The 24703-nt window shown below is 32.2% G+C and overlaps 2 protein-coding genes and 2 long non-coding RNA genes across 13 annotated transcripts; 2 read left to right on the forward strand and 2 right to left on the reverse strand.

Annotated features, from left to right (window-relative positions):
* Nucleotides 1-1040: 1040 nt before the first annotated feature.
* LOC126925649 (uncharacterized) lies at nucleotides 1041-10580 on the forward strand. 8 transcript variants are annotated; one of them, XR_007714031.1, is made up of 9 exons: nucleotides 1041-1227; nucleotides 1491-1642; nucleotides 4860-5093; nucleotides 5251-5382; nucleotides 5483-5600; nucleotides 8075-8563; nucleotides 8725-8831; nucleotides 8968-9292; nucleotides 9497-10580. It is a non-coding gene; the product is annotated as an uncharacterized LOC126925649 (long non-coding RNA). The 8 variants fall into 8 exon arrangements; XR_007714030.1 differs by having other exon boundaries at nucleotides 8725-8817; XR_007714034.1 differs by having other exon boundaries at nucleotides 5261-5382; nucleotides 8725-8817.
* Nucleotides 3514-8076, reverse strand: LOC126925637 (hexamerin-1.1-like). The gene is made up of 6 exons (XM_050741403.1): nucleotides 7280-8076; nucleotides 6746-7079; nucleotides 6024-6439; nucleotides 5375-5691; nucleotides 4711-5066; nucleotides 3514-4017 (listed from the first exon to the last, which is right to left on the reverse strand). Exons 1-6 carry the CDS (start codon nucleotides 7499-7501, stop codon nucleotides 3608-3610), a joined length of 2055 nt encoding a protein of 684 aa, XP_050597360.1. The 5' UTR covers nucleotides 7502-8076; the 3' UTR covers nucleotides 3514-3607.
* A 1032-nt stretch (nucleotides 10581-11612) lies between the features above and the next one.
* LOC126925640 (protein TAPT1 homolog) lies at nucleotides 11613-15471 on the reverse strand. The gene is made up of 7 exons (XM_050741407.1): nucleotides 15095-15471; nucleotides 14713-14867; nucleotides 14422-14519; nucleotides 13677-14005; nucleotides 13206-13303; nucleotides 12841-13056; nucleotides 11613-12753 (listed from the first exon to the last, which is right to left on the reverse strand). Exons 1-7 carry the CDS (start codon nucleotides 15237-15239, stop codon nucleotides 12385-12387), a joined length of 1410 nt encoding a protein of 469 aa, XP_050597364.1. The 5' UTR covers nucleotides 15240-15471; the 3' UTR covers nucleotides 11613-12384.
* Nucleotides 15461-23714, forward strand: LOC126925651 (uncharacterized). Of its 3 annotated transcripts, none has more exons than XR_007714043.1 (4): nucleotides 15461-15530; nucleotides 22918-23066; nucleotides 23151-23280; nucleotides 23371-23714. It is a non-coding gene; the product is annotated as an uncharacterized LOC126925651 (long non-coding RNA). The 3 variants fall into 3 exon arrangements; XR_007714041.1 differs by lacking the exon at nucleotides 15461-15530 and adding an exon at nucleotides 17804-18729; XR_007714042.1 differs by lacking the exon at nucleotides 15461-15530 and adding an exon at nucleotides 21208-22831.
* Nucleotides 23715-24703: the final 989 nt, after the last annotated feature.

Genomic DNA, 24703 nt, shown 5'->3' on the forward strand with positions numbered 1-24703 from the left:
TAATCTTTTTACGAGATTCGAAGGCCATGGATATTTTATTAAATGAAACTCTATTTTTCGACCAATCGTGCCATAATAACTATTCACAATGTGAATTAAACTGGCAATACGCTGCAATAGCCATGTGACCAAAATCTAAGAAAAGTAGTTTCGCGTGGATTTTGGCCATATGTAGTTATCTATCTATTAATTAATATCCTATATAATCTATGGATCTATAGATTGTAAAGTAGTAAAAACGCGATAACGTCGTAACAAGTTATAAATCCTAATATTTTATGGACAGGAGACGCGAATTCTATTTGATGCGCTATCCTATAAAAACGTTAACTACTGTTGAATGAAACAGTAAAAAAAGCAACGAATGCTATAGATAAAATGCGAAACCGTTATCAATATATTAGATATAATATTGGTCGCTCGGAAAGTTCGTTTTGATTTTTAAGGAATTTAATAAAATAATAAATGTTGCTCAGTACCTCTCCATTGGGGAGATTGTCCTCAAGCATATCACACTAGAAGTGTCTTTAAACATGCTCTTTGATTTTTAATAAAATATTACACTCGTTAAATGCTGGTGGGAAAGTTGGTTCCAATTTTTAAGAAATTTCGCCGACATGAAAAATCACATTGCAAAGTTTTTCGCCGAGAAACCTGGAAGGTTCCTGAACGATAGGTGGAACAAAGTGTCAGCTATGTAATTCAGTAAATGTATATTGAATCGAAGTGTAAATCAGAACGAACATTCCGAACGACCTTTTGAATCCATCCGATCATTCCAAAAATACGCGGCAATTTGGAGTGTTGTTTTTTTCGCCTTCAACGTGTTAAGAATTTTATAGTTTTCGGCGTGCTCATATGTACAACGTTTGAGCTCCTTAATGACAGGGATTGCGAACGTAAGAGGAATAAATGAAACAAAAGGAATCTTCTGTAGCTGCTCGAAATGCATATTCTCATAAATGCGTATTCCTTACAATCGGAAGTATAAAAATAATAATTTGCAATGTTGAAAAATATTGCATCATTCGTTTTATGTAGTACGTTGAGTTAGGAGTAGATCTAGAGCAGTTTCAGTTTGTTGTTTGCAGAGTGAACGTTATAATTGTTGACTTTGTGCCAGCGGCGAATTAAGAGTAAAACTCGAGTCTCGAAAACGACTTATTCTTAAAGAATAAGTAGCTTTGAAAAGTATCAATCAGCATGTAAAAACGAATGTTTAAACCGGTATGGTTCTTAAGTTTGGCTGCTGTGAAATTTCTTAAGTATTAAGCTGTTCCAATAGTTTCTTTCGTTTTATATGGAAATAATAGATGCACAATGTTATTTGTTTTTATTTTGTAGCAATGGAATAAAATGGATCGTACAGGATTCAATAGAATAATATAAAACAGAAAATGTTGTGCATCTGTTATTTCCTCATAAAACGAAAGAAACTTTTGGGACGATCTAATAGATCGGTCAAATGTTAAAGTTATGTGTATTCGTAGGAAGAGGTGATGAAAGTGCGTTGAAAGTGCGTTCTCTGTCTGTGCTTGGAGACAGAAGATTGAAAATGATAGCAGACGCGGGGAACACGATGCGGATGTTGGAGAGAAAAAAAGTACGAAGATGCGATTCGTGAACTTATTGCCTGATCAAAGTACGTATATAGTGGCTCATGAAAGTACTCGAGCACACACACTTTATATGTATACATATATTATCCAGAAACATTAAAATTAAAGTTCATTAGCATTATATCACGAGAGGCGACTACGTGATTATATTGATAAAACTTGAAAGGCATCTGAAAATGTATGTAAAAGTTACGAGATATTTATTGGAAGCATACTTTTCGCAAAGATATCCATATAGTATTTGAATGATAAATTATTCGCTATATTAATAAGCCACGATATTCGAAGCATTAATTGTATGTTTCAAACTATTATTCATATTGTATGCTAATTTTCCTCCGGGTGTTTGCGATAAATGTCTTGTAACTTCTATTATTTTATTTGTTTATTTACGAATTGGTTTCAAATTTTATTATTACATCTAATCGCGATAGTTGTGCCTCATTTCAGAAAGTCCCCTTTAATGCACGTAACACAGTAATACAAATGTTCCGCGTAGATGTTCGAATATTTTCATCGAGACCAATCCAAGATTCACGGAGCTGGAATGTTACTAATAAAATGTATGCGATAGTTGGTTCATTGTACTTAGCAGATATTCGATCTACGACTATAATTCGTATAAATCTTGTATTTTCTATTGCTGTTCCAAGTTGTTTCACGTTTGTTCTACGTTGTTCCAAAGCGAATAATGATTTATTTCAAAAGATCTCGGAAGCAACCGCGAAAGCTTGCATTTTTGACTCGCCCTCCATTTCTTAAAAATCGAACGTATTTTACATATTTTACATTAGACGATGTTCATCAACGTGTTCGATCGTTTTAGCTGTTCTAGACATTGTTCCAAAATATCGTTTCAATATCGTACTTAGTTTAGGAAAAAATGAGTTTAGGAACGCTAACATCCGTAGCACAATGGATATTTCTCTTTATTTTAACAACAATAATATACAGGCAAAGGGTTCTTCTTTTGGAACACGTGCTTACATCCCTAGAACAACTCAGAATAAAAATTTGAACACCGTAACGCAAACACAAGGGTGACTTTACTCTTGTCTCGACAACTTCCATTCTCGTCGTCGACGAGAGAGTACAGTCGTTGAAATTGAATTCTTCCTACAAAAGGAAAATTATACAGAATCGTAGAATGGGATTGCTGTAAATTTTATTTGAACGATAGCCGAGAAAAATAGCTTTGAGCGAATGGGAGATTTATAGATACTCGTAAAGTTTCAAACTTGTTCGGCCAGTGTTTAAATTCTACTTAACACTTTACCGACCGATAGCCGATTAATCGGTTTTCTGTCATCGACGCTTACCGACCGATAGCCTATTAATTGGCTTTTTGTCGTCGACAATTTTTCCCATTATTTGAGCAGTAATTTGTTATTTAGTACTAAGGTACCTTGCTCGGTTGCGTCAGTTGCGTTGCTTTGTAAGCTCCCACAGTTTTATATCAATTAGAAAAACGTGCCATTCGCGATGAACAATAAGAATGGTATTGGAGAGTCTAAACCGAAACAACGCCGGCGCCAGGGAGAATCTGCGCCTGAGATGCCGGTCGGACGTGCGTATGCTGTTGAATTGCTAGCGGTCGGTAAAGTGTTAAGAATACCTTCTTTATCTTCAAGTATCCGTATAGGGTTCGAATATGTCGCGTTTAGCTTCGAACCTGTGTTCGAACCTGTTTGCGACTACTTGAAGATATCGCTAACGATCACGTTAATACGAGAAACGAACACATAAATATATAACGTACGAGGAGATCGATAAAGTTAGAAGGCATAACACTAAAAAATTATTTGATCAATTTTGGAATGATCTTATGAAGAAAGCTGTTGATACAACGTGTATAATAGAAATCCAACGCGTAAACAGAAACATAACACAAACGTTCGTTTCATTCAGAATTCTTTATTCGAATAATCTTTTACAAGATCGTTAACAATCGATAAAGGGAAAACACTGTTTATAAAAATCTCATCGGTTTAGTAATTCATCCTTTCTTTTTCGTACGGGCGATTGTAAATGTACACGTCCTTGAAGAACATGTTAGGAATGGTGTAGTTCCATGCGAACATGGGTCTGTCCAATGGGAATCCGAATGGCATGTTGTCGAACATCATCTTTCCGTACAGAGGCATTTCGTACGAGTTCATGCTGCTTTCTTCCAACGAGCTCAGGAAGAAGAACATCTTGTATCTTAAACCTTCTGGTTTACCACGTGGCAGAGTGAGGCGTTCTGGGAAACCGAACACCCTTTCGGAGTACGTGAACGGCTCGCTTCCACTGATTGCCTTGTTCAGTTTGTCGTAGTATATGTCACTTGACATCATGCCAGGTGCAGTTATGTGGGACTCCGAGCTGCGACGTTCGATGCTGTTGCTTCCAGAATGGACTGTGAGAGCAAACAGAAGGCTCGATTGAATATCGATCTTTAATTTTCTAATAGTAATAATAATAATAAAGGTCGAAAACAGCTTGCTTCATCGTGAGCTGTCTTATCGCATCGATCAGGAACTAAAGAGGTTCTTTAAGCTTGATTGATCAAGTTAGCTGTTTTTGACGAGTATACTCGTCATGAAGAAATTGCAATATTTTGTGTTAGGACGAGTCCTACCGGTAATAACATTGAAAAAACAGTCATTTCGTTACAACTTAATTCTATATTGTAATAGACACGCAGACTCTGTGTTGGACGAGTATACTCGTCATCGCTTACTTTTTGCGATATGTTTTAGGTTCACGTTTTCCAAACAGGTCGCAACAGCTAACTGGTTAACATTAACATTACCAAGCCCGGTCAAATGACCGGTTTCGAAATTTAATTTAAAATTGTACATTCGTCGTTATTTCTTTCGTCCATCTAACTTCCTGCAAGTTGTTATATTAACAAAAATTGAGAAATTGATTAGCCAGATAATATAAGAATTTACATAAAGTTAGATGAAGAAAAAAAGTAACGACGAATGTACAACTTTAAATAAATTTTGAAATTTGACCGGGCCTGATAAGATTAGCGTTAAATAGCATATTGAATAATATATTATTCGTACGGAGAATAATAAAGAAAAATAAATAAGATACTAACGGTTCACGGCGAATCTGTCCATTTCCACGAAGTAGTAATAGTACTTCTGTAAGTAGACCATATCCTGTTGTACCTCGTCGAAGGCTGGCCCAAGGAAGATTCTCAGCATTCCCTTCATTTCTTTGTCAGAATTGATGTTGATTTTGTAGGTGAACGGTTGGTAGTTGAGGCAAGCGCGTCGTGCCTTCAGACGAAGGTACATTCCACCCTTGAAGCTATCCACTGATACTGCATTGCTGATCAGAGTGTCGCAGGTGTCGAAGTACGTGTACAGTTTGTCGATATTCACGGATTCGAATTTCACACCTGGCACTTGCAGTTCGCTCTGAGAGTACTGAGACTGGAATTTCTTGTATCTGCGCGAACATAATGCATAACAATTAGTAAGAAGTAGAAAATACATAAAACCTTTCAAATTATTGTAAAGAGTAGTTGAGATTAATTATAATTGCAGATATTCATGCGCACAGATGATTATTATCTAATAAGACTATTTTTAAGCTGAATCTTATGAAAGATACTGATAAATTTATTGAAAAGTTTGTTGCAGGATAGCAAAATTTAGCTCTTCGTCGAGACTTCTGCTTGTAACGATACGAATACGTTAATAACGATCTGATGTCGTTCACATATCTTTCTGACATCTTCTAAACAGCCAACATACCTGAAGAAGTAAGTCATGATCTTTTTGTAAAGCATATAGAATGCCGGATCTCTCATGCTGGTACAGTAGGATTGGAGAACGCTGGGGATCACCTTGTTCTTGTTGTAGAAGTCGAAGTTGAAGCCAAGGATGTCACGTGCAAGTGCGTCGTACATGCCGTAGAATCTGGTGTTGCAGGAGTCTACGTTCCCTTCTATCACGTTGCCGAGCATGTTCAAACCTTCCGGTGTGTAGATGTCTACCTTCTTTCCATATTGGTCTATCAGATAGCCAGAGTCGATGGCGTCCATTATACGCAACTCCAGGGCGTTGATTTCCTGGAGAATCGAACGTGCACTTTGAATTTTCATTTTACTCTTCATATCGGACATCACGATTGTTATTTTTTGAAGATTCAACCTATACTTTGGATTTTCTTCTTTGTTATCTATATTGGCCGTTGTTAGCATATTTTGCTCCTGCTAATAATTCTTGCAAAGTAAATAATTTGGCTTTTATCGACGATGGCTTTGTGAATTATATTGTTGAAATTTTTCAGTTTAGATTGAAGGTTGTCAGGTTTTAAGTAGTACTAGCTGTTTTCCTTAAATTAGTCGTAAAGAAGCAAACTTTTAAGCTCGTTGTTATTGCGATAAAATGTAATGCTCACCTTAAGATACTTGTATTTATAATAGGGTAGAGCCGAATATCTGTCTCTTTGTGGGAAAGGTATGCCATTGGGGTACATCATCGTCGAGAAGTATCCAGGGTAGATTGACTTGTTCCAGTCGAAGTCCTCTATCTTACCAACGTCGTTCGACATTCGTTCAAGGAAGTACCTGGCCAATAATTGCTGGTGGATGAAATAATAAAATTGTCCACGTATCTCTTTAGGCATGTTGTATTTGCTGCTGGACATCCAGAAGGGGAATATCTGTCGGATGTAGTAGTAATACGCGTTCACTCCGATATCCTCCATGAAGTAGTCGAGTTTATATTCGTCGTCCATGTATGGCATCATGTAACTGCTCGAGTAGTTGGCGGATACTACGTAAGTTTCGATGTTGCCCATTCCGGCACCAGTTCCTGAAAGAACAAGGTTGACTTTATTTATCTAAAATCGACGGATGAGGACTTTTCCAAGACTTTCTGCTATTAGAATCTTTATAAAAAATGTCCTTCGTTCCCTTTTCCATATTTCGTAGATTCCCGTTTAGGAGAAAACAGAGTCTGAATATGTTATTCGAAAAATAGATTGCTACTCATGTATTAGACGAATCATTTGAAATTCAATTTCAGATTACTATTTTCAACTACTCTACCTGACTACTCTATATGTAACTACTTACATTTACTCTATAATAATACTGTAAAATAGGAAGGTATAGCTACCTTGAGACATCTTCAAGTATTGTGCTTCTTGTATCACGCTTGAATCGAAGAAATAGTTAGGGTAGATCTCATAGATCGCTGGCAATCTCATGTATTTACAGTCGCTTCTGTAGAACACGGCAACGGAGAACGCCGTAGTGAACATGTCGCTGTTCATGTGAAGTCGGGCCCAACAAGCAGTTTTGTAGAATGTTTGGAAGTCCTTGGCGTTGTAGAACAACTCGAACAGCATTCTCATTTCGTACATGTGCTCGGTGTTGAATGGTGTGAAGATGGCATCACGGACAAGGAACATTCCTTGCTTGTACCACCAAAAGAACTTTTGTACGACATCCTGAAACAAGTAGATGCAAGACATATATAATGTTCAAAAATTAGAATATATTGTAACAACAATTATTACTTTGTTCGATTGTTATTTTAATCGAATGTTGTTAAATTATAATGGTTAAACGTTCGGGATCGACTCGATGAAATAGTAACAGGTATAATTCGAATAATTATAGTCATGAAACCGTGAACATGGAGAATCACCTTGTCTTTGTACATGTCCATATTTGTCTCCATGTTGTAGTTCCTTCCTACGTCATACCATTCAGCATCGCTTAGGTCTGCCTGTCTAACGTAGAACAACAGATCGAAGATCTTCTTCTGCTTATGGAGGAAGTCCATGTCGGCGGTGCGACTTCCGGAGAACGATGCGCTCTGCGCTACGCAAATAGCGACTAGCGCCGCTAACAAAGTCAACTTGAACATCCCCGCGATGAAAATTCGGCTGCACCCTGGATTCAGTTGGTCGCTGTGTACCGGTTGACGATCCACCGCGTGCTTTTATACTTATTCGGAATACAATAATCACGCTGAACCTCTGACCCACATCGTGCTCACGGAGATACCGTGTGTCATCAATATCCCTGTATATTTTTACGGTTGATTATTAACAGGCACATCCGTCGAAAGGAAAAGATTCGACATAGGATTGTGCGCGAATACGATTTCCATACGTTTGAAACTAGTACGTGCAATCATATAGCGATCAGTTTACGTCTACTTGAAATATTTCGATTCTTAGTAGGATACCGTCAATTATCTTCGTATTTTATTTCTGGGAGAAATTTTGTAATCCGTGAGTCGGCTCGAGATGCACGGAGTTAATCTTGTTGCGATCGTCAAATTCTTTATGCTTTAAGCTTCTACCAATACAAATATTATAAATATTTTTCTTAATTTTCTTTGGAATTTATTATTATTACTGTTATTAGTGATTATTATTATTACGTATTTATACGATGCATTATTTATGTTACATATTTTACTACTTGTTTCTAGTGGCGGGTTTAACCCTTTGGCGGCCTGAAGTCATCGTACCGATCACGTCGACCATGATCAATGTTTAAACCAATAGAAAATCAATATTTAGACATCCTTCGGCTAATCTACCAAATTTTAATATTCACCTAGACCGGTAAATATCAACTTCACGCGTAGTAATTAAAATACTCGCGATGCAATTGGCCAGTTGAAAACTGCCTTCAAGACTCCCCTGGTAAGCGTGTCTCGTTGGACGATCTAATTATTTTTCACGCATTTTAAAAAACGCGAGAATCGTCCGAAGAACGCTTCAGAATGAGCCCATTGAATGCTCGATGGACGTTTCGAATATTCCAACGACTGTGCTGAACGTCGTTTTGGCCAAGCTAGAACTTTATCCCAATCTGTGTATATATATATATTTTATGTAATTCTGATAATAGTTTAGTAATCTAAAAAGATGACAAGCACCTTTGAGAGCCTCATTATAGTGTTATTAGCGTCGAGGTAAATGCATTTATTTCTTATTATTATTCGTTATGTATTCCTGTCTACTTTTTTATTAAGCATTATTAATGGAAACAATCATTAATCATCTGTGTTCTACTTTCTGTTCCTTTCTAATTAAATCGTAGAACGTTTCAGTCACTCTATTGTGAATTTTCCAGACTGCCCCACTACCTTAGCTAACGTAAAGAGAGTTATTTGAATGGAAAATTCTTCTATGATCTGGAAGCGAGTAAATATGCTGACCAGGCTCGGTATATTCCTCCATGTATGTTTAACATTATATCCTCTTCGTAGAACAATAAACGCTTCGAAATTGAAGTATAAATTTGTAATCAAATCGTTCGAACGTATATTATGTAATTCACGATATTTAATAAATAAATAAATTTTATTATTTGCAGCTACATCAATGAAACAATATTACGATTATTAGAGAGTGTTACTTAACTTAGTAATTCTTATATCGATCCGCAATCTTTTAAATTATCCTCTATGCTGGCTTTTATACTGAACTATTTTCTATATCAGAATATATCTCTGTCATTTCTTAAATCGAAGTATGAATTTTTAATCTGGTCAAATGTATCAATCAAATGTATATTATATATGCAGCTTAAGATATCAAGTAAAAGTGCGCCGAGGACTGACAAATTTCCTTACACGAACGAATGTAAGACGATCTAAGCGATAAAAGAGATGCAATGATTCTCAGAACCAATGACACAGGTGTATAGAAATTTTTTAAATTACTTCTATTAACTATAAGAACAAAATATATATTAATAACGTGCAAAGTAATTAAAACGGATTGGCGTATCTGTTTCTCACATTTCTGTCGGTTTTTTTATCTCAATAATATTCAATGTCGCAGACGAATATGTAATTCACGGGTCAGTGAATAAGTAAATAACATTTGTCTCTTAATTGCAGAGCGTGACGTGGATCAAAGGCAAAATACGAGCACTAAAAGTATTATTGTTTCAATAGATTAATGTGAGAATAACAGGCATATGGAAAAACACTAAAGTTAATGGAATGGATTTCTCAGACTTTTACGGAACGTTATGTTGAATGTAAAAAAGAAGGAAAAAATAATTATATTTGTCGCGTGATTTTTGTTCTCTAAACGAAATAGAATTATACTATTTTCGAAAGCTTATTAATTAATACGGTGGCCATGTGATAAAAATGTTATAGTATTGTTTGGGTTAAGAATAATGTTGAAATAGGATTTATCAGAAGTCAAACAACGTACATAATCTTGTAAATGGCAAAATAAGATTGTGTAATATATAAAAGAAGAGGGAAGATAAAATGAGAATATTTTTCTGTAAGACTTATACTACAATAACATTATTTATATTTGTATTATTATTTATAATATTATCTGTTTTTATTATTCGTGTTTTAGTATTAACAAAATGCATTAACGAAAATCATACTTAATTTGATGCTTTTCATTCATTTATTTTGTTAATATCAAATCATGGATAGTACGAATAAATAATATTATGAATATTATCATTAATATTAAATATTATATTACTTCTAGTAAGAAATAAGAAGAAGATAAAAATAAACATTTTTCTTAATAATCATCTAAAAGGTTATTAGTTAATTCTTTAATTTCATTATTCCATTCTTTTGGACATACTTTCGTTAAAATAAAAATACATTCGTTGAATAAATAAAATACACATAGGTGTATAATTTCATTATTAATTTAATTGATAAATGTGGTGCGTAAGGTCAATATCTTGAACATTCGATTCAAGGGAAAATTTCGTACACCTTATCTGCTGCGCTGATAAGTAATGAAATTATACATACATACATACTTTTCTTTAAATCGGTAACTAAAGCAACAATTCTACAATTATATTATAATTCAAACTTATAATACTAACCGACATTTATAAATTGTATATTAAATTGTAATATGTGACTCGTTAGATTTTGTTATATCAATTTTGTTGTAGTAAAGTGAAAATTTAATGTTTATAAATATCACATTTTTATTTAATGTGTAACTAAATTCAGTTTGTTTACAGCAAAAATGTTATCTATTTATTTTATTAGTCATTTTGAATACATAAATATACTTCTTTAAAAATTGAAAATAGTATGATTTACATATGAACATATTAATTTAGTAAAGGTAAGGTAATAAATCATAATACAGAGTATATAATACAAAATTAATATAGTATGATTCATTATTACTATTATTATTACCATTATTATATAGTGATTAAATATATAGATTTTTATGTTTTTTTTATTAAATACTGCTTCAAAACTAAGTGCTGAATATTTTCCAAATAGGAATATAAGAGCAAAATTATTTTAAATTAATTTAAATCACATTATTTTCTATCTCTTATAAAATTGAACTATATCTGAAATAAATTTCATTATATAAACCTTAATCTATAAATAGATGCAATATTTTCTTGGATTTATTTCAGTATCAAAAGCTTTTACCTCAAGAATTATATAGTTTCTAATTCGAAACTAAGTTACAATTTCATACATTAAAATTACAAGATATGTTATTTAAAATATTACTTATTTTAGATATCAAATCACTTAATATTTTGAAGACGGGTAATAAAAACTTGTGAGAAATGCATCTTCCACTTTCAGAGAAAGATATAATTCTAGCATCCTCTGAGTATGCTAATATGGTCGTAGTACTTAAAATGATTATCGAAAGATTAAAAAATAATATACAATGCCTATATAGGCATGAAAATTTTGAAAACAGCTCGTTATCATGGGTGACAGAGATGCAAGATCATTTAAAAGAATTTGAGTTGTATGGTAGAGTAAGTTATAGTTCTTATGCCCTATTTATAAAAGTGAATCATTGTTAGATCTACTTTAACTATACTTTTAAATGATGGTAAATAATGGTGGATTAATATCATTATTAAAAAAAATGAGGGAGAGTTTTATTATAGTAAATAATTAAATTTATATAAATTTGCTTAAAATTATTGTTATTACTTATTATAAATATATCAATAAATAAGTTACATACAAATATTTTCTTATTTATGTTTATTAATTTTAAATTGAAAATCACAATGAAGTCAGAATTGTTTGTGTTGCTCTTTTTTTTACAAATTGATTACATAAAATATAACATTAAACATAAAATATTTCAAATTACATAAAAGAACACGTATTTCAAAATATTACAATGATAATCCAGGGAATTTTTTTAAAATACGCTAAAATTAAAATCAATTAATTTCTATGAATATTGCACATGTACTTTTAGAAAGTTACCACGCTCAGAACATTCTTGGGTCCTAGTAACTATTTATACATTTTGCGATCACCTGTGACTAGAGATAAACAACGCAGCAACATACCAGTGTACAATATCACATTTCCAAATCACGAAGAAAATAAATTATCCTCTACAGTATATAAAATGAAGAAGAAATTTAAACGGAGGTGCACAGGTAAAAACTTAGCTAAAAGTTCTGTCTGTGGAGCAAAACCAATAGAATATTCATAAAACGTTACTTAATGAAAAAAAGTACGTTTAATATTTAATACATTAAAAAATACCACTGGTTCAATAAATATAAATATTTTATATAAGTATAAATGTGAACTACTTCTTTCTACATCTTTTATATACATAATAATAATCAAATCCTTTTCTGTAAAACACTAGAATCCTTAATTGAATTTATAGTTCAATAATTATCAATTACCAGTCCCAAGTAAGAAGAGGAACAAAATGTTATAAAAACATAATTACAATTTTGTTCTAAATTTTTTGCCTTACACATATTCAAATACTATTCCATACAATTATACGTCACTTTATTGTCCGATTTTTTGGAATGTGACAAAATTATATCACACGCTTTGCCAAGAATTATCAAGCTATTTAAGATCTTGAATGTTACTAGAATAAAATAAGCTAGAAGCAACAAAATTATATTGGCTGGTTGAACAGGTGGTGTAATAGTCGTACAAAGAACTCTTCCTATTGCAACTCCTAGAGGAAGGGGAATAAAACCCATCCTACGGGCTACTACATCTGATGGATCAGAGAAGGCGCTCTCCTGCCGAGTTTGAGCCATATCATAGGCTACTTTGATAGTATAATCTCTGTATACTGTTGAATGAAGTTCATTGAAACGAGTTATAAAGGCGTGTTTAACCTATTGTAGAAAGTAATTCGATAAATGCCTTAAAAAGACAAGTCTCTCTCTGATGGTTATCTCTGAAAACTATGATAATCTATTTACCCAATCTACGAGGACTTCAGCAGAGAGCAGCATTATACAATCTGGAAGAAGCACTGCGAGTCGTTCGGCTTTCCATGCATATTCCTTCATTGTTTGAAGATTTACAGCAAGAAGGAGCATCATTAAATGAAAACGTTCCCTTACGTCTGCACAAGATAGTTGAAAGAGATTGTTCTTGTCAAATTTCTTAAACACAGAACCTTTCAATTCTACAAACTGAAATAGAAGTTCACATAATAGCATTATTATGTTCACTGTAGAATGAGTGTTTCTTGATCTTTCTTATTATTTTTAGACAAATAACTTTTTTTATTCAATTCTTTTAAAAATGCTCTATGAAGAGTAACATATTAATAATGACTTACATTATTAGACATCATTATAGTGAGCAGAGCTTTATTGCTACTGTTTATAGCAACATTTAAAGTTGTGGCTTGGAAAAGTACCAAAATACTGTGTAATACTATGAAAGTAAATATTGCATAGGAAAATATTAAAATCATTTATATCTCAATGTAATACACTCCATATAATATAACTTAAATATTTTCAATTTTTAGTGATAATAATGCACTATAAAGTTTGATATGAATTGTAATTATTATTTTGATATTTTCAAGCTTAAAAGGTCTTAAAAAATTTGAGTGATACAATTAATATTTCCAATACTGTAATTGTAATAGTGCTTTAATTTAAACATCCATTAAAACATAGAAAACTAGTATCTCCAGTAATAAACCTAAATCAAAACCCCATAGATTTTAATAAATCTTTCAAAGTAATATTAAATGTAGTACAAAATTCTCTCCTACACCCAATGTTTATAAAAAGGATACAAACATAGGTAAAAGCAAACAATAGATGAGGTAGGATGCCCAAATGTTGAGATCTTGCTTGTGACTTTGATCTAGGCTCTGTAGCTGTCCAGAAAAGGGCATCTATTATATCTTGCCCAAAAGCACTGAATAATTTATCACCGACTTCCAACATATTATAAAATATGTAGAGTTTTATCACAGACTGACTTTTCACCAAATGGTACATCATCGAAGTGTCAACCTTCCATGTAGCTGCCCAACAGCTAATCACCACGATTCCTTTTAAAAGGTCACACATTTCCGCTGGTCTTAGGTATCGTTCTCCAACTCTTAAATCCTTCTTCTTTCTAGACCATAAATTTATTTTATATAGAATAGAATATATGTAATCAAATTTTAACGTGGTATGAATGAACATTTGGGAGTATTTATGAATAGCTTTTGTTCCTTTTACGATTCATTATTTGTATAAATCTATAAAAAGTGATACTTAGCAATTGACCCAGGCTATATGAGCATAATAAATAAGGTAGATATTTAGGTGATCCCATTTAGCTGAGCCACCTTGTATATTACTTTAACTTTCAATCAATATCAATTTTGTTTTTTTACATACTGTCATATGACTTTATTTTCCTGATATCTGTGGATATTAATATCTTCCTTAGATGTATATATGACAATGTTTTTGTTTAGATATTCTATTGCATATATATGACATTGTCAATCTTGAACATGTAAACCAATATAAATATAAATTTACCCGAGACAATGCCATAAGGGTTTTGTAACCATTGTCCATAGTGCCATCATGAATCTTAGTGGTAAAAATGTATAAACAAATAGAAAAGAATCTGCACACTGCAACAGAAAATTGTTCTATTATACACTTATCTTTAACACACACACACATATATGACATAAAAGAACGTTAATCTTAAATTCATGAAAACATTAAGATTATGTGAAATACTACAAAATAATTAGATCACTTTTACAAACTGCATATTAAACTTGATCTAATACTCATAAAAAACATTCCATATATGCATACTTGTAAAAATCCATAGGCCATAAATTTTTCAACTTCTTTTGGAATTTTCATAAATGAATAAAGTTTTTCCCTTCTTGCAGAAAAACTTTCCTCGTCATTTTCTAATTGATAGCCTCTTGTTAATTCTGTTCGTAGAAATTGTGTAAGAGACACACCTGTAATGACAATGAAAAACATTTACAATACAAAAATTTACAAAAAAAGAAAAGATTACTTTTAGAAGCTATATTTTTTAAACATTTTTATTCTTCTTAGTGAGCACCATAAGCTCTTAAAGTCTTAGATCCCTCATTTTATAACACTCTGTACATTATTATGAAAAATTTATAATTTCATGTTAATAAACAATTTACCAAACAGATGACAGTTCAAACAAAATTACCTGGTTTTCTATGCTGATATTTCCCAACGTTTAATTGGGCTTTCATATCTTCAATTTTATTAATATGACTATCCAATTGTTTCGTAGGTTTAATTTTCACGTATGTTTTATCAGTATAACTTCGCCAATTTTCTTCAGTATTCATTTCTGCGTACTTTTATTTTGTTATTTCTTAACCTCAAAATTTCTCGTTTCACTATAGGACCGTTTTTAACTTTAAATTTCTCGTCTCCTGTTGATATATTCCGAATTATTTAAATTACTTCTTTACTTCTAAATCTCGATTCGTCGATTATGTAAAGGATCAAGTTATAATTTTCTTTGCAAAACATTATATAAATTAAAATCGCTCTATATCTATGGGCATGAACTAATAACGGACGAATAAGAACGTTTCGCATAAAAATAATGTCTCTATGGATGAATAATCGTTTGCGTAAGTGACGTTTATATTGAACTTTTTGCAATATTGACCCTCAAGGGTTTTTTAAAATGTAAATTGTTTTATATTATTCTTGTATCTCGGATTTATTTTGTTTTGTTTTGATTCATTTTATTACATAATAAAGAATTCATTCGATAGTACAAATTACTACTATAATGTAAAATATAATATGTTATATACTATGTACCATATATATTGTAATATAATATGTTATTATACTCAAGTACTAATTACTGAATGTAACACGTTTAGTCTGTAATTGAAATATACGTATTGGAAGATACATTACATTATAAAAATAATTTGATAGCTAAAATTTTTAAATAGAAAATAGATATTTATCTAATCTATTTTTATCAGTTTGATAAATAATATCTTATAACCTTCAAATGCTTAAATATAAGTTAATCATTTACTGTATGCTAATTTTGAATTTGTAATGTAACTCATAATGTGCTATTACTAATTATAGCTTAATATAAATAATATTATGCTAGATATAATATAATATATGCTTAATATAAATAAATATTAATGAAATGATAAGTTACAGGATATATTGGTTATAAACTATTTATAATAAATTTCACAACTTTAACTGAAGTAGTTGAAACAGTTGAGATGTAACTTATAAAATTTATATGTATAACATGTTTTGTTACTGAATTTACTCTTGTTATGCAAGAAAATTTACTACTGGTACAGTAAATTTATATATGTAGCATAAACATACAGATATATAAAATAATATAGAATATTAATTTGACATTTTGTGATGAGAAGTTTACGTCTCTGAATATCATAGTTTTCTTTTCTACGACTTGTACGGAGTAAGCTACGAAATAAGCCCATATGTCGTTTGGATTAAGGATTACTATGCACTCCTTTGCTTAGGCGGCCATAGCCTTTCTTTCGTGTAAAGAGGTTTGCTCGCGTCAGGGATATCTTGTCCGATTTTTAATTGTCAATAACTAAAAAGCAAAGCCAAAAACGCAATTTCTTTATTCTTAATTTTCGTCTTATTTCGGCATCAAAAATCACCCCTTAAATTATGAAAAATCTGTAACCAAACACCCTATTTATATGAACTTGTAGTAGATATGAAGATTATACATATATAAAAGATCGTAAAAATACTCATCTTTATGCTTCCTATCTATTAATCAATTTCGTTTAATTAAATTAAATATGACACATATTAAATTGCTAATATGTAATCAGTGCAGGTAATTACATTTCAAATTCTTAAAATTTCTTCGTCTAAAATAAACATATTATCACATGTGTGTTTACTTTTCACGTGCATAGACGCATACTTATGTTTCAGTTTAACCTATTATGTATTTCTTTGTTTCGGATATAATATATTCGTTCAGTTTATTATTGAAAAAGTAAGCAGTTTTCAGGAATCTTATGACTCCTATTCATACACAGTTGACTTACCTCACGCCCCGCCTCTTCCATTGAAATTGGGGGGGCAAACTATGCAGCAGTTGTATGTCGAAAATCGAACCGATGAGATGTTTTTAATGTCACTCCGCGACAGGTATCGATTCTTCCAGTACTTCGTACATTCTTTCACGCTTAACTTCGTTTAATTAATGTATGTACATTCATATTCAATAATTTTTAGCATTCTAATCTATTATTTGATCATCTCTTGTTCTTTGCCCGTATTTGTTCGTATAATAAGCTTTCAAAACGCAATTTGATTTTGATTATTGTTTTATTTTTATATAATTTATTCTTTTTATACATTTATTCTAAAGCTTTCGTCTTCTTTTGTGCATATTATTGGTCCATTGCGAGGGAAACTTGGATGCATTAGAGTGGATTAGAAAACGTTACGAAATTCGAAAGGGCGCTGTGATCGATGATGAATCCGATAACTTGTCGTGATGATTTAGTAACATTTGATTTATTTTAATAAAGGCAAGTATATTTATAAGTTTATCTCTTATGAATCATTGCTAATATTTATTCAAGTATTTAATCGATATTTTCATTTTTAACGAATAATTAACGGTACTAATACGTAATAAGACAAAGTATGCGATAAGAATACGAATATGAAACTAGATTAAAGAAATAATTTCTTTTTATTGCGAGTATAAATTGGTCTTTTACTTCAAATAAATCGAACAATTTTTTTTCATTGTTTAATACTAATTTAATGTGCATTTTATAGATTTTGTCATATTTTACGTCTTGCTGCCTTTTTCGCCAATTTTCTATAATAATGTCGTCATTTTACTTTTTTCAGGAATTTTTGTGATATTCAACAAAGAACACTGTCAGAGGCATATTTAAACACATTCTAAGCATCGCATCTTTTTCTTATTGCGCAGTTTTGCTTAATTGTTTACCAACTGTAATGCTGGACATTCAGAACATATTTTGTACAAATCAATTTTTTGAAATATTGTCAGATATTTGATAATATTAGAAAGTATTGTACAATGCATAATAATATTTTATATACTCCACATTATTAACATGATATTCTTCTATCTGTGATAAATTAGTAATAATTAATCAATGATTTTATAAAAACAACATTTTCTTCAACGAACACTTGATACTCAGTACAAAGAAGGAGAAAACCTCTACCCTTTAAAAACTTCTCTTTTAGAGAATTTCTATGACCACGCGAAATGTGGTCGGTGGAGTCAGTGTTTGCTGCGTTTTATCGTTTTCAATATCTTTTTTCACGAGCTCTCATTAAATTTAATTACAGTAATCATACACAAAATTAGAGTCAGTGTGTCCACCAATTGTGATATAAACGGACGCGACTTTTATTTTTGTTTTTTCTTATACATCTTTTCTTAAACATTTTAAATAACAAGTCTTGCAAGAGAATAAAGCCTATCCTGAAGTTCAAGAATGTAATTATTTTTGTATATTGCACTATAATTTAATATATTATTTGTGTTTTAACTAAACTACTAGCAACTTCTTTTAAAATAAGATGTTAAAGATTCAATAATGAAATATACCTTACCCATGTTTTACGTTGTTCACAAGGTTCTCAATTACTACATCTTCAATTCGTATCTTACAGTTCCAATTTATATAGTAATTGTTCGAAACCATTGAAACGGACAAGGATTTATGACACTGCTGAATTAGCCCTCAGAGGGGTCTAGGCCAAAAAACTCTTGACTGTCCAAGTGTCATAAACCACTCGGTAAGAGAAATAATCTTTTCAATTTTAACTTTCAACCCCATCTTGAGCAAACAACTGCGGGGCAGATGCGGTTGTCGATAGCTGTTGTTTTCCGTCTTACGAGAATTAACCCCATAACCTACAACTACGGGCATAGCCCGTAGTACGATGATCGGGCTAAACGTAAATATCACGGGCATATCCCGTAATAGATGATCGGACCAAACTTAAATATTACGGGCATAGCCCGTATTATGTACCACACAAGTCGTGCGAATGGCTCGAAGGCTGTGCGAGCTTGTTTACGTTTTTGGCCTAAAATTCTCGAACGTAAATCGTAGGTTAAGGAGTTAAAGATCATGGTCTGGATGTCGTGCACGACTTCCTTTCTTTTTTTTTTTTTTTGGTAGACTATTTACAATCAATTCTCTTTGAGAATTATAAGTAAATTCTTTTGGCATGGTACTGTAACTTGGATTATAGTAGTTTATAATATGTTTGATTCTAGTTGAATCTAATGCTTCAATTTAAAGGGTATTATCTTTTTAGTTTGTGGATCTGATCCGTCGTGTCAAGTAGTTGGGTAACTAATGAGTTTTGGTGGTTGTTAACTCTTATATTATATCTGTTTCTGAACTTGTATATTTCTTCTTTAACTGTGGGTGTCTTAAGGTCGCAATGTATTGTTTCGTTGCTAACATACCAAGGTGCATCTATTAAGGATCTTAGAGTTTTTGATTAGAATCCTTGGAGAGTTTATATGTTGGAATTACTCGCTGTTCCCCATAGTTGGAAACACGAGTTATCCGTGTTTTGTGAATTGGAAACACTAGTTTGTTATTGATCACTATAAATTTTCGCTCTGCTTTGATTTCCTTGAACTACCTGTGCATAAGAGATTGAAGGAGTAGTGAATTTTTGTGGATTGAGTGTTTGGTTGGTTAAGTCCTTAACTCTGGGTTTGGGGTACTTATTTTTGTACAAGGTCTTATAGGCTGTGCAACCTTTATAGTTCGCAGGATGTTCTCCTTGACGGAGGATGCACTTCGCAGGAGTTTCTAAAGATTTAGTGCACTGATCTGTAGGGTGAATACCTGCACATTTAACGCAGCGTGGTTGCAATATTTCTGCGTGTGGCCGTACCTTTGGCACCTTTTACATTGAACTATCTCTTTTTTTATAAAAGGTGGTACAATGTTTACTACCGAATTTATTAAACGATTGATATTATAGGCTTCTTTGTTATTTGGTTTTTGCTTTAAGTCAATAAAGAATAAGGATAGCGGGTTTTTTGTGATTCTATGCCTTACATTGCTAATGTTGGTTACTTCATAGCCATGATCTGAGAGTTCAAATTCCAGTTCATCTAAGTTAGCTGAGTGGTGGATATTGCGTTGTACCACACGAACAAGTTTTTCTTGTTTCAGTTGATATGTGTGGAAGTTTGCGTTCAGAGTTTTTGAAAGAATTTAAATTATACCCAGAAACCACATAAATCGATACCAAATCATATAATAGAAGTAATAGAAAATAAAGGGGGATGTACCCATTATTAAATAAGTATATATGTTTGATACGTAATTATTGTTAGTTACAATTTATTGTGATTATTATTCTCTTATTATACATGTGCCATCATTTCGTTCTTAAAATAAAACAATTTTTTTTTTGTTACACACTAAACCTCGCGATATTTTTAATTATTTTCAACGAACCGCATATTCTGAGCTCATAATCTTTTCATATTATACGTTACAGACAAAAAACTTTATACGCGTCTATGAGAAATTAACAATAGCTCACGTGGGCTCTCTTTTTTACGAGGAGTGTAAACCAAAGGTCGTGGTCTGACCACCACATAAGAACGGCAAAGGCGCCAAGAAGCAGTCATCACGAGTAGGATTATTCCTCCGCTTTACTGATGGTACGACCACCGGATACGACTGGACAGATTTATCTAGGCAGATCCGTGTAAACGGATTCACAAATCAGATACTAACAATCAGTTGTAGTGTACGATTCCCCTCTTACGGTCTTACGAAGGTCAACGGCTTGCGGATTCGTAATGGATCCATCAAGTGTCACGAGATTCAAAGATTATGATCGTAAAATTTTTTACGACCATAGTTTTTGTTTCTTTTTTTTATTATTTAATTTGTACTTTATAATTTATGCAGCTGGGCATTCGGTAAATTCACGAGCATAGTAGTGACCACGGTTACTGATTATGACAGCAAGTAGTACCTTTTTATGACTTGCTTTATTTATGTTTTATTTACTAGTTCAGGATAGGTTTTCCTGCTTGTTTTTAAATCTTGTTTTTAAATGTTGATAATGTATTAATAACTAATATATATATAATCGTAACATCGACATAATATTACAATATAAGAATTGATATGAATAAATTAATATTAATAATTAGTATGTATATCTATGATTAAAAATCACAAAATAGATTTATTATACGTAATGTATGTATAGTATACGTAATTTATTATACGAAAGTTGATATATAATTTTATCATCTGTTTTGTCATAATATGCCGAAACTTTATCACTCGAGTTCCATATCCAGTATAGTTCTAGTAAAATTTGAAGCGTTAAATATCAAAGTATCGAAGTCTAACTTTGTCCGTTCAATGTATCAAATTTCACGTGTAAAATTACATCTCGCAATAGGCAGATATCAGAATTAAAACAAGGTTTGATGTTTCTTTGCCTTTCTAAAGGTGTGTTTTAGTGAAGGAATCGCCTGAAGATATTTCTATTAATATTTCACTTGAATTCATTATTGAAGTAAATATTATTTGCATTGAATCTTAATCTGTTTGGTAATAAATATATTCTTTATTAATTTCTTTCATCAAAGTTTAGCAGTTTAGTAATGTAGTCACTTAATAAAGTAAAGTAGATTATAAAGTAAATTGATTAAAATTTGAAATGAAATAAGAGTAGAGAATCAAAGAAAATATTATTTAGCCTGTTAGATACAAAGTAGAATAGATACGTTAATTATATTTTAGTTTAAACCTCCTCATGTTCATTACAAGGACCTTATTCACGTGCTCAGGTGTTACTTGGATGACAATAGGCATGATGACTAGTTTATAAGCTTAAACAGTTCCTCAACGACTGAATTGTAACTGTTCGATTAGGGTTGCGAACCTTGAACGATATTAACGCTCAAGATACAAGGAGATCAAAGATTTCTAGTATGCTTATGATTTGTATGTTTATTTATTTAGTATTTAGTATGAAAGTTTAGTTTAAACGTAAGCTAGAGTCTTTAAACGTAAGCGTGAGCGTGTTGAACCTTCGGTCCTTTCTCGAAGCGCCTGATGCTTATATTTTAGACGTCGGTTTAAGAAGTCGGTTTTTTGTTAACGTTTCCTGTTTAAGGAGAATCTGTGTCTGTCCGATCCTGTGACTATCAAACCGTCGTGGGCGTCTCGCAAGTAGCGCGCTTTGTTCGTATCTGGTCGAAGATGCGTAGCGTAACGTCCCGTTAGGGACATTATCCGATGATCTGTTGTCGAATTCTCGTAAGGTGTCGAAGTTTATGCTACGTCGTTTGCTACTGAGCGAACCCGTCGGCGCTTAAGATAACAACTAAGTTATCAACGTGGTCCGAGTTGTGGACTTTATAATGTACAATGTGGCAAATTTCACCTTCTCCAAAATAGCAGTTGTGCTATCCGTATCGTAAACTAAATATAATCTTACATCCCCAACATACAGGATGATATATATTTTAGGGACCTTTGTTGTCTTTATTTTCTGTCATGCAAAGTTAGGTTAGAATAGATTAATTTCTCATTAATCTTACGATGAATAGTCATATGTTTGCCGGATATACATCAGCGCATTATACAATTGCATAACATGGCCGTTATTTTACGTATATGACGTTTATGACGTTAATTTTATAGCACTGCAATTTGCAGTATCATGATATTTTATAGCTTTTCGTTAATATACAAGGTGTTGAGTGAAATGATGGTGGTCTACGTTATCCCCTTTAACCGAAATTCCGTATTATCCGTGATTCTTTGAACTTTATCATAATCTTATCTCCTTTCGAAATTTTAACACGAAGACTACAAAGGGATAAAATAGTCAGGTATTGTGAAAGCGCTTAATCAAACCATCATTAAACATAAGTACAGTATCATATTGTTAAAATGTTTTCTATGATTTTATTTCTAGACGTCCGCCTAGTGCCACATAAGAATTTGGCAGAAACTATTGGTCGACGTTCTGGATAGTTCAATTGGGAAAGCAAGCGGGACGATCCTGGTTCGATCTATGAATGCTAATCCATTTTTCCGTATTTCCCGAGTTTTCTACTATCCGAGGTAAATCCGATCTGTCTGCTGTAGTGTTTTTTAAAAGATCATGTTAATTTCTTTAAATGGCCTGACGTACTGTTTATTTCATAGCATCGTGACTGATGTTGAGGTATCCAATGACCTATGACCGTCAGATGTATATTCATAGCTTTCATCTGTTCATACACGGAGAACGTCACCAGGAATGTCTAATGCGCAAAATTTACTTTAAATCCATACAGTAGGTAGATCATTAGATCGGAAGTTTATATCAGGAACGTTATATACAACGTTTATATCAGGAACAAATTGCAAGTGTCCAGTGTTGTAGGTCGCGTGCAAGGGGTCGATGACAAAGCAACAACAGTTTTCTTAGAGTCTAATTTAGAAGGATTTTGCAGATTAGAAGCCACGAAGTAAGAAGCGAGGAATCGGGAAGATGATCAATTCTGACTTATCTTTTAAAAATCAATCGTGTAACGTATGTAAAGTAGAATTGATTTATGAATATTATAATTCAACATTTTAAACATGCTAGACCTGTCAAGTGCGATGTGTTCGACTAATTTTTTGTTCAGTGTGTAAACACGCGAATATTGCGACTTTTATTGAAATGAGAATAATATACAAAATAAAGTCATATCGAGTCAAGAAAAATAGATAATATGAAAATAATTTATGGCTTTAATTAATGTTTTCAAGTCTCGTACAATTTGTCCAGCTGTACATTCTGTAAATAATATAACCAAATGCCATATTGTCCTCCACTTTTTCCTGCTTATTATGGGTATTCTATGTTATTATGTGGTGAATACACAATGCAGCGATATTATGTTTCGTTTTTAAAAATTGATAACCTATGCTCTTGAATATTGCAATGAATGTTCAAGTTGGTTTCAAATAACGAGCATTGTTGCAAATGACGAGCATATTCCTATGTTCATATTCTTCATATGTTGCACACACGTTACGCGATTAAAGTAAAAGTATCTTTCAAATTAGTCGTTTTACGACACAGGTATAGTTTAATACCTTCCTATAGAAATCGATTGGTGTATGAGATTTAATACTGCTATAAATCAAACATCTGTGACTTTTAAAACTTGAAAAAAAAGATGGAAGAGGAAAAACGAGAATCAGTATATTTGCTATTTCGAATAAACCAAGCTTTTTCCGACGTAATCAATGTATAGGTGAAAAGAACTAAAATGTTTTGATAGGTAAAAGTATCTGTAATCTGTAACTATGTGTCTAGAATGACAGAACACTACGACAGAACGTCGCATTAACAAATAGATGTCTGTATATATTCAGCCACTAAATATCATAGCGATTGTTTTGGATATTTTATCATTAGACTGAGGATTTTTGTGCAAATTCATATTTTTATGAACCTAATTAAACAAATGAAAAGTAGACATTTCACGGTAAACATTGTTTGCAAATTGTTTTAAATGTGGCAAAATAACACGGCAACGGTGTTATCCAGTATCCATTGAGACAAGGTCTAAAAGTATAAAGGTCAGAAAGTAATTTATAACCCAATGAATATTACAATAAGCACTGTGCTTCGAATATCTTTTACACTTTTACATATTATCTGCATAATGCGTATTTTCGCATTTCACGATAATCTACAAATATAGAAACTTCTGCAGTCTGCA

The sequence above is a fragment of the Bombus affinis genome, chromosome 16, assembly GCF_024516045.1.
Source record: "Bombus affinis isolate iyBomAffi1 chromosome 16, iyBomAffi1.2, whole genome shotgun sequence".
In the NCBI taxonomy this organism is placed as follows: domain Eukaryota; kingdom Metazoa; phylum Arthropoda; class Insecta; order Hymenoptera; family Apidae; genus Bombus; species Bombus affinis.

Bases quoted from the DNA above. Each gene is read 5' to 3' on its own strand.
- LOC126925637 (XM_050741403.1), bottom strand. From the start codon at position 7,501: ATGTTCAAGTTGACTTTGTTAGCGGCGCTAGTCGCTATTTGCGTAGCG. The intron at 7,080-7,279 runs GTGATTCTCCAT...TACTTGTTTCAG, and splicing joins TGGACATGTACAAAGACAAG to GATGTCGTACAAAAGTTCTT. The intron at 5,692-6,023 runs GTGAGCATTACA...TCGATTCTCCAG, and splicing joins ATAAATACAAGTATCTTAAG to GAAATCAACGCCCTGGAGTT.
- LOC126925640 (XM_050741407.1), bottom strand. From the start codon at position 15,239: ATGAATACTGAAGAAAATTGGCGAAGTTATACTGATAAAACATACGTG. The intron at 13,057-13,205 runs GTAAGTCATTAT...CTTCTATTTCAG, and splicing joins CTATAATGATGTCTAATAAT to TTTGTAGAATTGAAAGGTTC. The intron at 12,754-12,840 runs GTAAATAGATTA...TTTCTACAATAG, and splicing joins CTGAAGTCCTCGTAGATTGG to GTTAAACACGCCTTTATAAC.